General features: G+C 30.8%; 2 protein-coding genes across 2 annotated transcripts; both read right to left on the reverse strand.

Moving 5' to 3' along the window:
• On the reverse strand, positions 412-3,398 carry LOC105167506 (probable galacturonosyltransferase 9). Its single transcript, XM_011087268.2, has 3 exons — positions 2,935-3,398; positions 1,143-2,381; positions 412-976 (listed from the first exon to the last, which is right to left on the reverse strand). Exons 1-3 carry the CDS (start codon positions 3,091-3,093, stop codon positions 701-703), a joined length of 1,674 nt encoding a protein of 557 aa, XP_011085570.1. The 5' UTR covers positions 3,094-3,398; the 3' UTR covers positions 412-700.
• Positions 7,824-8,554, reverse strand: LOC105167594 (basic leucine zipper 43-like). Its single transcript, XM_011087366.2, has one exon. The coding sequence runs from the start codon at positions 8,441-8,443 to the stop codon at positions 7,919-7,921; it is 525 nt and encodes a 174-aa protein (XP_011085668.1). The 5' UTR covers positions 8,444-8,554; the 3' UTR covers positions 7,824-7,918.

The raw sequence follows: 12,541 nt of genomic DNA on the forward strand, positions 1-12,541 counted from the left end.
ATTCAAGAGATTATTTGGTTAACTTTGCATGTTTTGGCAGGCATTAATCATCCCTCAAGATAAACCGGTCAAATGTTTTACTAACCGACCAATTTGTTCATTAACAACAGAGTGTGTAATTGAAGAATTAGTGCGGTACGACATTCACCGGAAGATTTTGGTTGACTCCAAATTGCGGCCATGAACGGATCTACCAACCATTGCTTCTTCACCGCAACCAAGCACGCACCACAACCAAATTGGATATTTGTTACACTGTTTGATGTTAGCTAATAGGATGCTGAAAATGGATCGATATTTAGTAGCTACCAATGAGAACTAAAGGTGCAATAAACCAAAACTGAGATGATAAATTTGCAGATTTTTGGCCGAGTACAACATAGGAGGGGCTCAAGAACCTTGGTGAGAGAGTTATGATAGAAAACACACTCGATTTTCTGAGTCACTATGGCTGTTTCTTGTACAAAGAATATGTTTATGTGCATATAAAAGACAGTTTGGGTTTCAGGTCACTCCATTGTAATAAAATACAGAACAACAGGAAGTAATGGAGACAAAATTTCGTGGGAGAGTAAAACTTAGAACCTTTGTTCTGAAAATTACGACTTACAATGAATGATCAGAAAGGCTTTACTTCAGCAGATAGCTATGCGTCATGTGTTTTGTCACTTTGTGCTTGCTAAGCAGGAGGAGTGCTCCGTTACATGCCAAAATTGCACATTTGCAAAAATTCCATTTCATTATCGATGTACTTTGTCCATAGATGCTTGTAATGGTTCATGGCGATATCCAGCCACGGCTTCATGTCTCCACTGAAATGGATGACGGCAGCCTTGTCAATTTCCTCCATACTGATACTCGGATTGATTCCAAGCCCCAGAACATGCCATGCTTTGTCCAATGACTTCGTTGTTGAGTAGAAAGTAATGAGCCCAGCCGGTAGCGTCCCCAGTTTCCATAATGTACGGTCCTCGTTCTGATCATTCAATAACCAAAAAGTATTATTTGCAAGAATATATATATATATATATATATACACACGTATAAATTTTCATAGCATTTGATGGAGCTCCAAGTTGAATGATAAAGAAGCAAAATTATCGTCAAGAAATACAGGATAAAACTGCTAAAGCATGAGTTACCAGATTCTGCCAATAATGATATTGCTCGGTGCATTTTTCCCGTCGCCAAGCATCAAGGTCAAACATATTCATACCAAATGCCCAGGCACAAGATCTCGGATTAAATTTCTCTTTGATGAGAGGATGAGAAAAGTTTAAATATTCAGACAAGCGATGGAATGGCCCAAAGCAGGTATTGACAGCACCATTCACCTTTCCATCCATATCGATTTTCCACAAGGCCGTCAAATCCTTCTGAACTACAACATCGTCATCCAAAAAGAGAATCTTGTGCAGCCTTGGGTACAGTTCAGGCAAGTAGAAACGGAGGTGATTGAGCTTTGATAAATACTTGGGATTTCTAAATTTCATGTTGTTCACATCTTTAGTGGCATTCTCTGCCATGGTTTCAAAGTAAAACTTCCGCAAGTTCGCAGATTCAAGTTGCCTGAGTACTGGTGCATATGAGGAATTTAAGAACTTGAAATTATCCACTGCATGGATCTCAATATGCGCTCCCCCTTGTATTGGCCTCATCTTAAACCAAACCTTAGTAGCAGCAAAATTCATCCTATCAGTAACAACATGGAAAACATGTTTCCATGGCTCCTCTGCATTCTTAACAACAGAGTTTACCACCACAGATATTGCAATCACATTGTCTGAGAATAAAGCATAATGATATAAAGTTGGGTCCTCAAACTCAGGCTTGGGCTCATCATCCTTATACTTTTCAGGATGTGCAATCCTCTCCTCCAGAAGACGCATCGCAAGACAATGCAAACTCTTGGGAGTCGATTTTGCAGAAATCAAGCTGGTGAATGCCCCATTCTTCTTGGCTTTCAATAGCAATTCATTCACAGCAAAGATTGTATCTTTCAATTTCTGAATCTTTAACTGATTGTCATAGGACTCCTTGGCCTCTGCAATCATTGACCTAGCTATCTTGACTTTATCCTTTACCTCTTTCTCAAATTGCCTCAACACATCCTCATCAACTGCTCCTTCAGTTTCAAACAATGCAGTGCGATAGGTCTGCTTCAATTGAAGGTCCAAGAAATTCTTGGCCAAATCATCAAACATCTTAAGCTGCTTGGATATTTCGAGTTTGAGCTTCCTCGCATATGTAGCATATGCATTAACTAAGGCAATATGATTATTTGCCTGGTTATGTATCAATTCTAACCTAGTCTTCACTGGATCTGACTGCCATGCTAGAAAAGATCGCCGTACATGAGCATTTCCTGCAGCTTCCACGACCTGTTCATAATTGGGAAAAATATCTACTTTAATTTCATTAATAAATAATTGTCATTCAGTTTTAGCAACATAGTGTGAAGTAATTATCGCATCCAAAAACAACATGCACATAATTAAAATTCATCTTCAAGAAAATCCACTCCAACAGACTGAAGCAAAATTGTTTGCTATAATTTTTAATCAAGCGCAATGTCTGATGCTTTATCAGAGAAATATTGTATAAACATAATGATTTTAACTCAGAATAGATATTTAAAAACAAACAGCTGAAGCGCCATACTACGACATCCATAAAATTGGAGAAAAACCCCATCTTTCTTAATTTTCACTAACAAAAGATTTGGTTTCTTGTACATTCCGATTTTCTAAGTAACAGACAGTAAAGACATCTCAAAATTCGAACACACTTTAAATTACCCTGCACGAAAAAGCACCGTTCCCTTTTCCGTACCAATAAACCACGCAAACCACAATTTAAGCACACCAAAAGCAAGCTCAGTTACGTAAGTAAATACTAAAAAACACACAGTAGGGAGAAACTGAGAGCGTTTACAGCGTCTTTATGAGACGGATGAGAGGAGAGCAGGACGGAGAGAGTAGCGAGAAAGAGGAGCGTGAACATGGCGGAAACAAAGATCCGGTAGCTGAAGAAGCTTCGGAGCACGGATCCACCACCCGATCCGATCCGCCCGCCCCGAACCGCCACCGCCATCACGATTATCCCCGGACAAATCAATCAATAATCACCCTACTCTGCAAACACGAATCCGAACAATCCTCTCCGAATGTGGTGATCACTGATTTACTGCACCACAAAATCAAACTCCGAATGTGTAGTGGATATGAGCAGTTGGTGTCTAGAAACAGATGAATTTGTACGTACTGTTGGTCAAACTGATGCGCGTTTGTGAGATCTGGAGTGTAAAGCTACGAGGAGTAGAGGAAGAGTGAGGGACTACTGGTCCGACCCGCGTCGGCGTCGGTGGGTCTTTGGTCTGTTTTATCTGATGTGCATTTACCGATGCGTCGATCTAGTACCCCGCATATGACGTGGACCCGTCCCCACCTTCCTTAATTTCTCATTTTTCGACCTAAATGTCTGAGTGAAAATTTTTAATTCAATTAAATTTGATAGAATCATAGAGTACATATAATTTTTTATATGATTGATTTTTTTTTTTAAATTGAATATCGAACATAAAAGTAAGTGTATATTGATTTAAGTTTGGTTAAATTCGATTCGAGTTAGAATTTTTTCATATTTCAGTAATGCCAGAATTGTGTATTATGTTTTCTTAAAAATTATATTTGGGTCGAAAAAGTATTAGTTCATCTGAAAAAGTATTTAAAATCAATCAATATTTAATAAAATATAATCAGAATTAAAGTATGATTTTGTGTACTTTAGTGGCAAAATATAATTGAAAAAAAATGTTTAAGTGGAAAGTGTAAAAAACACAGTAATTCAAATAGCAAAGTGTAATTTATTCATATTTTAAATTATAAGTACTTCTGGAGAAAAAAGGTTGATATTTATAATAGTTTTTACTTGATATTTTTATTCTTAGAAAATAGCACGTGTCATGTTTGTGATCACTTTTCAGTGATTTTTTTTTACTAAAAAGTGATCTAAGATGGTAAGATAAACCTCGTTTACCTTAGGTGGTGAAATGTAATTGAAAAAAAAAAAAGTGAAAAAGTATAAAAATTTCATAGTTTGGATGACAAATTAAAATTTATCCTTATTGTAAATTATAAATACTTTTGAGGGAATGGTTATAATATTTGTAATAGGATTTTATTTGAAATATTCTAAAATAAATTAATGTACTCGACTTTAGTATTATGTATTATCCTAATTAAGGTTGAGGTAAATGTGAAAGTTTTTTGTATATTTATGAAATTATTCGTGGAAATAATAGTTGAAACTCAACTAGTTATGTTTGTATTATCGAGATTTTCATGAAAAAAATATTGTTAATTTTATAATATTGAGCATTATTATGGGAGGTTCTAAAACGAAAAAGGAAAAATTGTGAGACGGAATAATAAAATGAAAAAAAAAATTACTAAAAGCCTTGGAGATAAATTTTAGGGATAATTATTAATAATACTATCATCTCCTGAAGTTTGGTGTAATATACAGTAAATCTTCTATGATTTTAAAAATTATGTTTAACATACCATGAAACTTGCTTTCGTTATAACAAATAAGTATTTTCGCTAGTCAAAATTCACTGAATTTACTGAAATAAAAAGAATCAGAAAAAAAAAATCTATTTTTGCTCCCAATTAATTTATTACTAATTAGTCCAATATTTTTTTTATAACTAAATTACCCCCATACGTCTTCACACATCAATGCATGTAAGGAGATATATATATTTTTACCGTTATAAGGGTAGTTTAGTAAAAAAAAATTATTTGACTTGCAATAAATCAATTAAGGGTAAATATCAATTTTCATTCAATTTTCTTTGTTAATATCAACAACTTGAGTTAATTTTGAGTAACAAATAGACTTATTTGTTATACAGAAGTAATTATTAGGGATGCCAGATGTAATTTTTTAAACTACAAAAAGTCTATGTGTAACACCCCAAAGATTATAATACATAATTGTGAGATTAATTGATAAAACTTTATGAAATTTAGTTAATTAGTAAATAAATAAAATATAATATAATAAGACTTGAATGGATTAAATTGAAGTTTATTATAATATTTGAGAGCAAATTATAATAATTAAGAAATTAGAAAGAATATAATGATAATTATTAAAAATATTAAATATATATATATATATATATATATATAACAAAACATAAATTACACACATTTCACGCAATTGAGGTGTGGCTGAACAAGTACGGAAATTTGATTTTAATTTTTATTAATTTATGTAATTATATTATTTAATTAATTCGATTACTAAATATTATTTATATTGAATGATATACTATTTAATCAAAATATTTTACGAGTTTGGCTATTTAAATTAGTATCAAATTAAATATCACATTTGATATAAAAATGATATAGTTGGTTAATTAAATTAATAAATTTATTAGATTTTATTATTATTCTAGTTAATTTACATATTTCATCGGAATGATTAACCAAATACGTAATTTTATGCATTGTTATTCAATTAAATTATATAGTATCGATAAATGGATAGAAAATTAATAGAAATATTCTAAAAATTATATTTAAGAAATATTATGTTATTAAAAAGGGAATGTTTTTAACGGTAATATAATTTAGAGATGTTATTAAAAACGAAAGTAATAAATATATAAGAGTTTGATTAAATAAATCCTTATGAATTAGTTGATAAATTAAATATATATTTGAGAAGCTTAGAAAGTATAGTTATTTAAAAGAAAATGGAACAGGGGTTTGGATTTTAATAGAAGTGAAATATTAAAATATTGGTGAAAAATGTACCAACATTATATAATATTTTATTTAGAATTTATGATATTCTACATGTATTGATTGCACGTATAATACTCTATTATAGGATGTGACGACAAAATAGAGGTTGAGAAGTCCCTTGTGTTAATTGAAGCATTTTGAAATTTGAGGTAAATATAACTAATTGAATTTATATAGATATATATATTTATATTAATATGTGTAGTATTGTATATATAATATATATCGGTTTCTTAGATTTGATCGTAAATTTGAATTTATATTTATATACGTAGATTTTGTACTGATGTACTCCAATTAGAGTAAGCAGGGCCCTTAGTTAATAAACGATAATGTCAAATATTATGTCGTGGGTATGCATTATTTCTTACATCTGTATGACGAATATTTGTTAGTTGATGTGATTACATTATACGTGACTTGCGGCCTATGTGTACATATATAGACTGATTAGCTATACTTACTGAGTAAGCAGCTCATTCTTTGCCACGTACTTTTCAAGAGATAGGTCACATTGACTAGCCACATCGGATTTGATCCTTGCCATTGTTCTTAATAGATGGGTCAACTGTGACATCTGAAGCCGGGTTTTGGCTATTTGGTTGCTAAATATTCTAGTCTTTTACCGAGTTTGTGTTTAAAATTTGTACTAATTTCCTTTAAGATTAAGTGCATGAGGACATCTGGTCAGGATAAATATAAACTTTTGGCGATATTTATTATCTTTTATGATATTTATATATTATATTAATAAAATAGAATTTATTTTATGGATTTAAAAGGAATTACTTATAGAATGAATTCTAATTAAGAAAATGATGAAATAGTGATAATTAAATGTAGTGAATAGGGGATACTACACTATGTGTAATTTACACCAATTTTCACGGAAAGAGAGTATAATTATTGCTAAATTTATATTTAAAAATCACAAAATATTTTTCAATATGCAAAATGATTTCACCAATTTTCGTTATTCCAAACATTCAACCGTTAATTTTTGTCATCAACAGCGTAGATGTGTAATTTTTGGATGAAAATATTCTTCAAAATTTTATGTTTTGGAAAATTTATATCTTTGATGTTTCGGTATACATTGTTTTAAAAATTATAATCTAATTTAATTATTATTAAATTTTAATATTAAATAATTCTTCTATCTCATAACTTAAATTATTTAAATGACATGGTTTTTAACATGGTATCAAAATTTTAGCCAAATAAGAGGTTTTAGGTTCAAACCTCATTATCACCATTTTATGGAAAAGGGGTTTCAAGTGTTGGATTAACACATTACGGAAATATACTAAAATATTAATATTAAAAGATTCGCTTTCTAACATATTAAGATTTTATTCATAGGGTTTGCACATTAGGGGACGTATTAAGATATTAATATTAATCTCTAACAAATTAAGTTTTTAAAGAAGACAATTATTTACACATCACTAGTTATTGTCACAATTCTTAACCGCATATAAAAAAGAATCTGAGATGAAAAAAATATATATATATAAAAAAACACAAACGTAGTATGAGGTGAGGTGAGGAGAAATAAAGACGTCTATCAGAATAAGAAAATATCAGGTAAGGTCATATACAAAAAATAAATTCTAATTATGAATTTAGTAAAAATATGAAAGTTTGTGAGAAAAAAAATATAAAGAAAGTGAAAGAAACATGAGCAGTGATTTGAGAGAAAAAAGAATTATAATTATGAGATTATTAAAAAATATTAAAATTACTATTTTGATCATTTTTTTTAAAAGAAAAAAATAAATTAAAGAATAATTAAATTTAAGTATTCAAAAATTAGTACGACAAGAGAATTTTCTTTTATAATAATATAAATATAGATGTCGGAGTCAGGTCAAATAAGCTATTATATGTTGTAATTGGATTGAGAAGATTTCATGTACAGAATTTACAGAGAAAGAGAGCATATTAAAATAATTAATATTAAATAATTATACCATCTAACAATTTACTCTACATAACAAATTATGCTAATAAGTTGCAATAGTGAAACATTTTTACATATCTTATGGCAACAGTTAAGCATAGATACAATAAACATAACTTATACTTGGCCAAATTCAACTACTATCTATTTGCAGGGCCTTTCGATCTGGTGGAGGCGAATACGTCGAGAATTCCACTAGCGGACTATTCAGCTGCATACCGGTAACCATCTCACGGAGCTCCGAAGCCTCCTCTTTCAGCTGAGCGTTCTCCTCGAGCGCTCTCTCATGCCGCTCCATCACACGTTTCAATCTCTCCATCAGCTGGTGATTCTCATTCCTCAGCCACACCACCTGCGACCACAGCTCGTCCAGGTGCCTCTGCTTGCGGATGCGCGATCGCCGCGCAGACTCTCTGTTTGAAATCATTCTCCTCTGCTTTCTCTCGTTGATTATGCTTATTTCTGCATCCTCGAAATTCGAGTTGTTGTTGCTGGAACAGTACGTTGGTTGGGGATTGAGCTGTTCCGATCGGGGAGTTGAGAGTGTGTGGAAATTGTGGTGTGTGGGTGCGATGGCGGTTGTGAAGCTGCTGAAATGGGCCGGGAACTGAGTTGGGTTTGAATGTAGTAGATAATGAAGATCAGCTGTTTGATGCATTGTTTGGATACGGCGAGTTATTGGGGTGCGTTTTGAGGAGAAGAGGGTGAGGAGAGAGTTGCAGGGAAGGGTGAATTTATAGGATGGAGGATAGCAGTCACCACGTGTGCGTTCTTCCTTGTTTCTATTGAATATTTGATTAACTTCGATCACTGTTACGAGCCGTGAATCACTGATTACTTACTAATTGATTTATCGTCATTGCACGTTGGTGTGTAATTATGATGAAAATGGTAAAAGAGATCTGATTTCAAACGTTATGAATCTCCTATCACACTTTCATATCACATATTGATATTACATCAATAATTGATTGACACGTATTTTTTTATAAATTAAAAGTGGGCTGACGAACAATACACACTTAAATGTAACATCATTGTATAATAATAATATGTGATAGAATATCTTTTATTGAGATAAAATTAAAATTCATAGTTTTCACCAAACAATTACCGATTAATACACCGATCAATATTTGATTAGTCCACTTCAATTATTTGTAAATTATTATTATACTTTATGCACATCATGCGTGTAAAATTGACACATAATTGTAATATAATAATTTAAATTTACAACAAAAGAGATAAATTGTTGAAACAAAAGATTTGGTGTGGGAGAAAAAGGCAAAAGGGGGCTTTGGCCCCCCATGTTTGGCACTTTAGAGTAGAGTAGAGTTGAAAGATGAGAGCAAGGCACTGTGATGCCAGAGTATGTATGTCCTTATTTTGTGGAATTATAACGAATTTCAATGAAGTCATTGAAAATCCTTACTTCAAATCATTCTCTCAGATCCTAATCATTCCACTTGAATTAGTTTTGCTGTTGACAATTTTTTTAAATTATATTTGTAATTACAAATACTCTCGATTCAATGATAAAAAATTACAAAAATACCCACTAAATTACATCACATTAACGCTCCTGAAGAGTGTACGTATAATCTTGCAAAGAGTAAAGAAATATTTGTGGGTTTAGAGCTAACTTTTTCGATGTAATATAGGGTTGTTGAATTAATTGAAATGTATTCTTCCACCAAGAAAAACAAGTGTCCAATATTGCATCAAAAGAGAGAAATCCTAATGCCTACAGATGCCCTCACTCTGCATATTGGGTGTGGTCTGAACGGTCAACAATAATATCATTAGACATAATTTGACTCCTCTTTCTTTTGTTGTCTCATTCGGTTTTCGCCTGTTTTCTTTTTAATATATATATATATATATATATACTGCTTTTCATCTGCTACGTTGTCTCCTTTCCTGATAAGAGCCTTGTCCCATGGTGGTGATTGAGAGACTGAATTAATTATTGGTTGTATGGCAAATGGCATTATTTTTGTACAAAGACTCCGAATATGAGGAGTGGCTTTTCTTCCCCTTAGTTTATTGGTCTATACTTAAAAAAAAGTGACCAATCACTACATTTGCGTTATAAATATGTGATAAGAATTTTCTGTAATTATAGTTACTATAAGGCATTCTCTGCTTAGCCTGATGGGATTTAAATGGTATAAATAACTTTAGGATTGAAATCCAGCCATAATAAACTATAGTATCGGGCTTTAGCTACTAATACCGGATCGATTCAAAATAAAGTAAATAAAAAATTAAAGGTGATTGCGTTGGATATCCCAATTAATAACTCAAAGTAAAAGTGGCCTAGGTTAAATCGAAATTGATAAAAGATGAAAGAGTTTCATGGTCTAAAAGAAAATCTCCGATCTTTCTATTTTACCCTAAGGAGTACTGCTTAACAGACTAAGGGTAAGCGCAAATCTAGCTGACCCGATTCGTTATTTGACCTACCTTAACAAATGGCATCATCTTCCGTAGACGAGCACGCATTTTATAACGTTCCAAAGCTGATAAATATACAGTATAAGTACGTATGCAATGTAATAACATCATTCAATACATTCTTATATATTGAACCACCTTAGAGTATTTTTTAATCTCTATGCACTTATATTTACTAATTTGACTGTTAAAATGGTTGAATTGGGGTGACCCAATACCTCTAATATCAAGATACATTTCCCCTATAATGATTGGATTGTTAGACCATCTTTGAAGCAACAAATCTAATCTTTTATTACAATCTCTATGAAAGAAATTCATCAATTAATGGTCTTTTCCTACCTTTTATTCTACAAAAAGGAAAAGAAAAAGTCTCCAAATATAAAAAAGATTATCTCCCACAAATTTCATCACCCTTTGTTAAAAGTTTTTGACCAAGTGACGAAATCTAGTTTCTTGATAGACTCTGGGTCTAGACTTTAATAGGACCTCATGTTTTAATCTACTTTTTCATTTTTGTTTTTACTTAAAAGAGCAGTGGAAAAGCGCACTTTTTCTTCTACAAGTGCGAGTTCTATTATATTTGAATCGCATATTCCACGACTAATTGGTCTTGGGCATTGCTTAAACAACTAGATTTTTAGCTCCAACTTGCATGGATTATGGCGACGGATTGATGAACTGGCAACGGTTGGAAAGAAATTGATTTTTTTCTATTATTGATCATATTTAATCTTTAATATCATTTAAAATTTACACGTCAAGCATATAAATTTTTTTATAAATAAAATAAATAATATAATAATTGTACATAAAATGCATATAGAATAAAAGATGTAATATGATTTAAAATAAAAAATTCCGAAAAGATTCACATGCCATCTTCTTGGAGTTGCTGACAGTGAAGAACTAGTCTTCGTGCATTAGAAATTAGAATTTCAAGAACTCCACTGCTAATATTTTATAATTAGAAATACATATATATATATATATACATTTAGAAAAAAAGTACAAAATTTGTCATTATTAATATTTTATAAGTTTTATTATTTTATTCTATTTGAATATTTAAAGAATTTATTTTATTATATATATACTTTTAAATTATGTTTTAAGAACTATAAGTTTTATAAAGATTGTTAAATAAATATATAGAGTAAGACGGTCTAAGATGCATGAATTGGGTAATTAAAATATTAAAAAATTGGAACGTAAAAGATCCCCTTTTCTTCGTCCCATTTATTTATAAAGAAACACGAAAAGGAGAAGAGATGGAGCCGTCAGCCGTGGATTGGGTGCAAATCCCGTCCTTTTGATGTGAAAGAAATATAATTAGAGACGGATGACCCATTCATCTTCTTCCTATTAAAGATCAATTACAATTTTGATCCTTTTTTATTAAAAAAGAAAGAAGAAATTATTACATTATTTTTTTTAATAAAATTTCATATAATTATATATAAATCTCTTGTGATTTTACGAAATCATATTTACTATTCGTGACATTTGATTCTACTTAACAAATAGATCCATTCAGAAATTACATCTAGTATATCTGACCAAATTACTCTTATAAGGGTGAAAATATAGTTCTTCATGTATACGAAAAAGATTTGATTGGCCTGCAAGAAGTCAGTAGCAAATCAATTGAGGTAAATATGAATTTTCATTCATGTTAGACAGAATTAAACGTTGGAGATATTAAATAGAATTTTTAGAATTATAGAAAATTACATATATCATATATCAGAAAGACAAAATAATTATTCCTAAAGAAAAAAAAAAAAAGTATTGTCCAGTTGAGGCACAAATCTGCATCACAAAATCCCCCTGTCTTTCAAAAAGTCATGCTCGTATCTCATCAAAATCTGCATCACAAAATACCCCTGTCTTTCAAAAAGTCATGCTCGTATCTCATCATTATTCCCTATTCTAACCTGGTTATAACGCAATCTTTGAATATCTTTGTAGGGGCAAATTAGGAAATTCAAAAAATTGATATTAAATTTTATTTTTATCTAAAAAAATAAATAGTTAATAACTTATTTTATCACCAAATTATAAATCTTTTCATGAAATTTTTTTGTGATTTATTGTACTCATTTATTAGTTAACTTTGAGTAAAATTCAAAAAATTTAACTCATTAATCATATTTAACTTTATTATAAATAAAAAATATTTTTTCAATTAAAAACTTTTTAATTAAACTTAAAATACAAAAATTACTAGAAAAAAAAAAAGAAATTCTTTGAACTATATATATATAATATAAGGAGAATATTTGTGTAAAAATTT

The sequence above is a fragment of the Sesamum indicum genome, linkage group LG8, assembly GCF_000512975.1.
Source record: "Sesamum indicum cultivar Zhongzhi No. 13 linkage group LG8, S_indicum_v1.0, whole genome shotgun sequence".
Taxonomy (NCBI): Eukaryota; Viridiplantae; Streptophyta; class Magnoliopsida; order Lamiales; family Pedaliaceae; genus Sesamum; species Sesamum indicum.

Excerpts from the sequence above, each read along its gene's own strand:
- LOC105167506 (XM_011087268.2), bottom strand. The coding sequence starts at position 3,093 with ATGGCGGTGGCGGTTCGGGGCGGGCGGATCGGATCGGGTGGTGGATCC. Across the intron at positions 2,382-2,934 it reads ATCCGTCTCATAAAGACGCT|GTCGTGGAAGCTGCAGGAAA; the intron begins GTAAACGCTCTC and ends AATTATGAACAG. Across the intron at positions 977-1,142 it reads ATCATTATTGGCAGAATCTG|AACGAGGACCGTACATTATG; the intron begins GTAACTCATGCT and ends TTGAATGATCAG.
- LOC105167594 (XM_011087366.2), bottom strand. The coding sequence starts at position 8,443 with ATGCATCAAACAGCTGATCTTCATTATCTACTACATTCAAACCCAACT.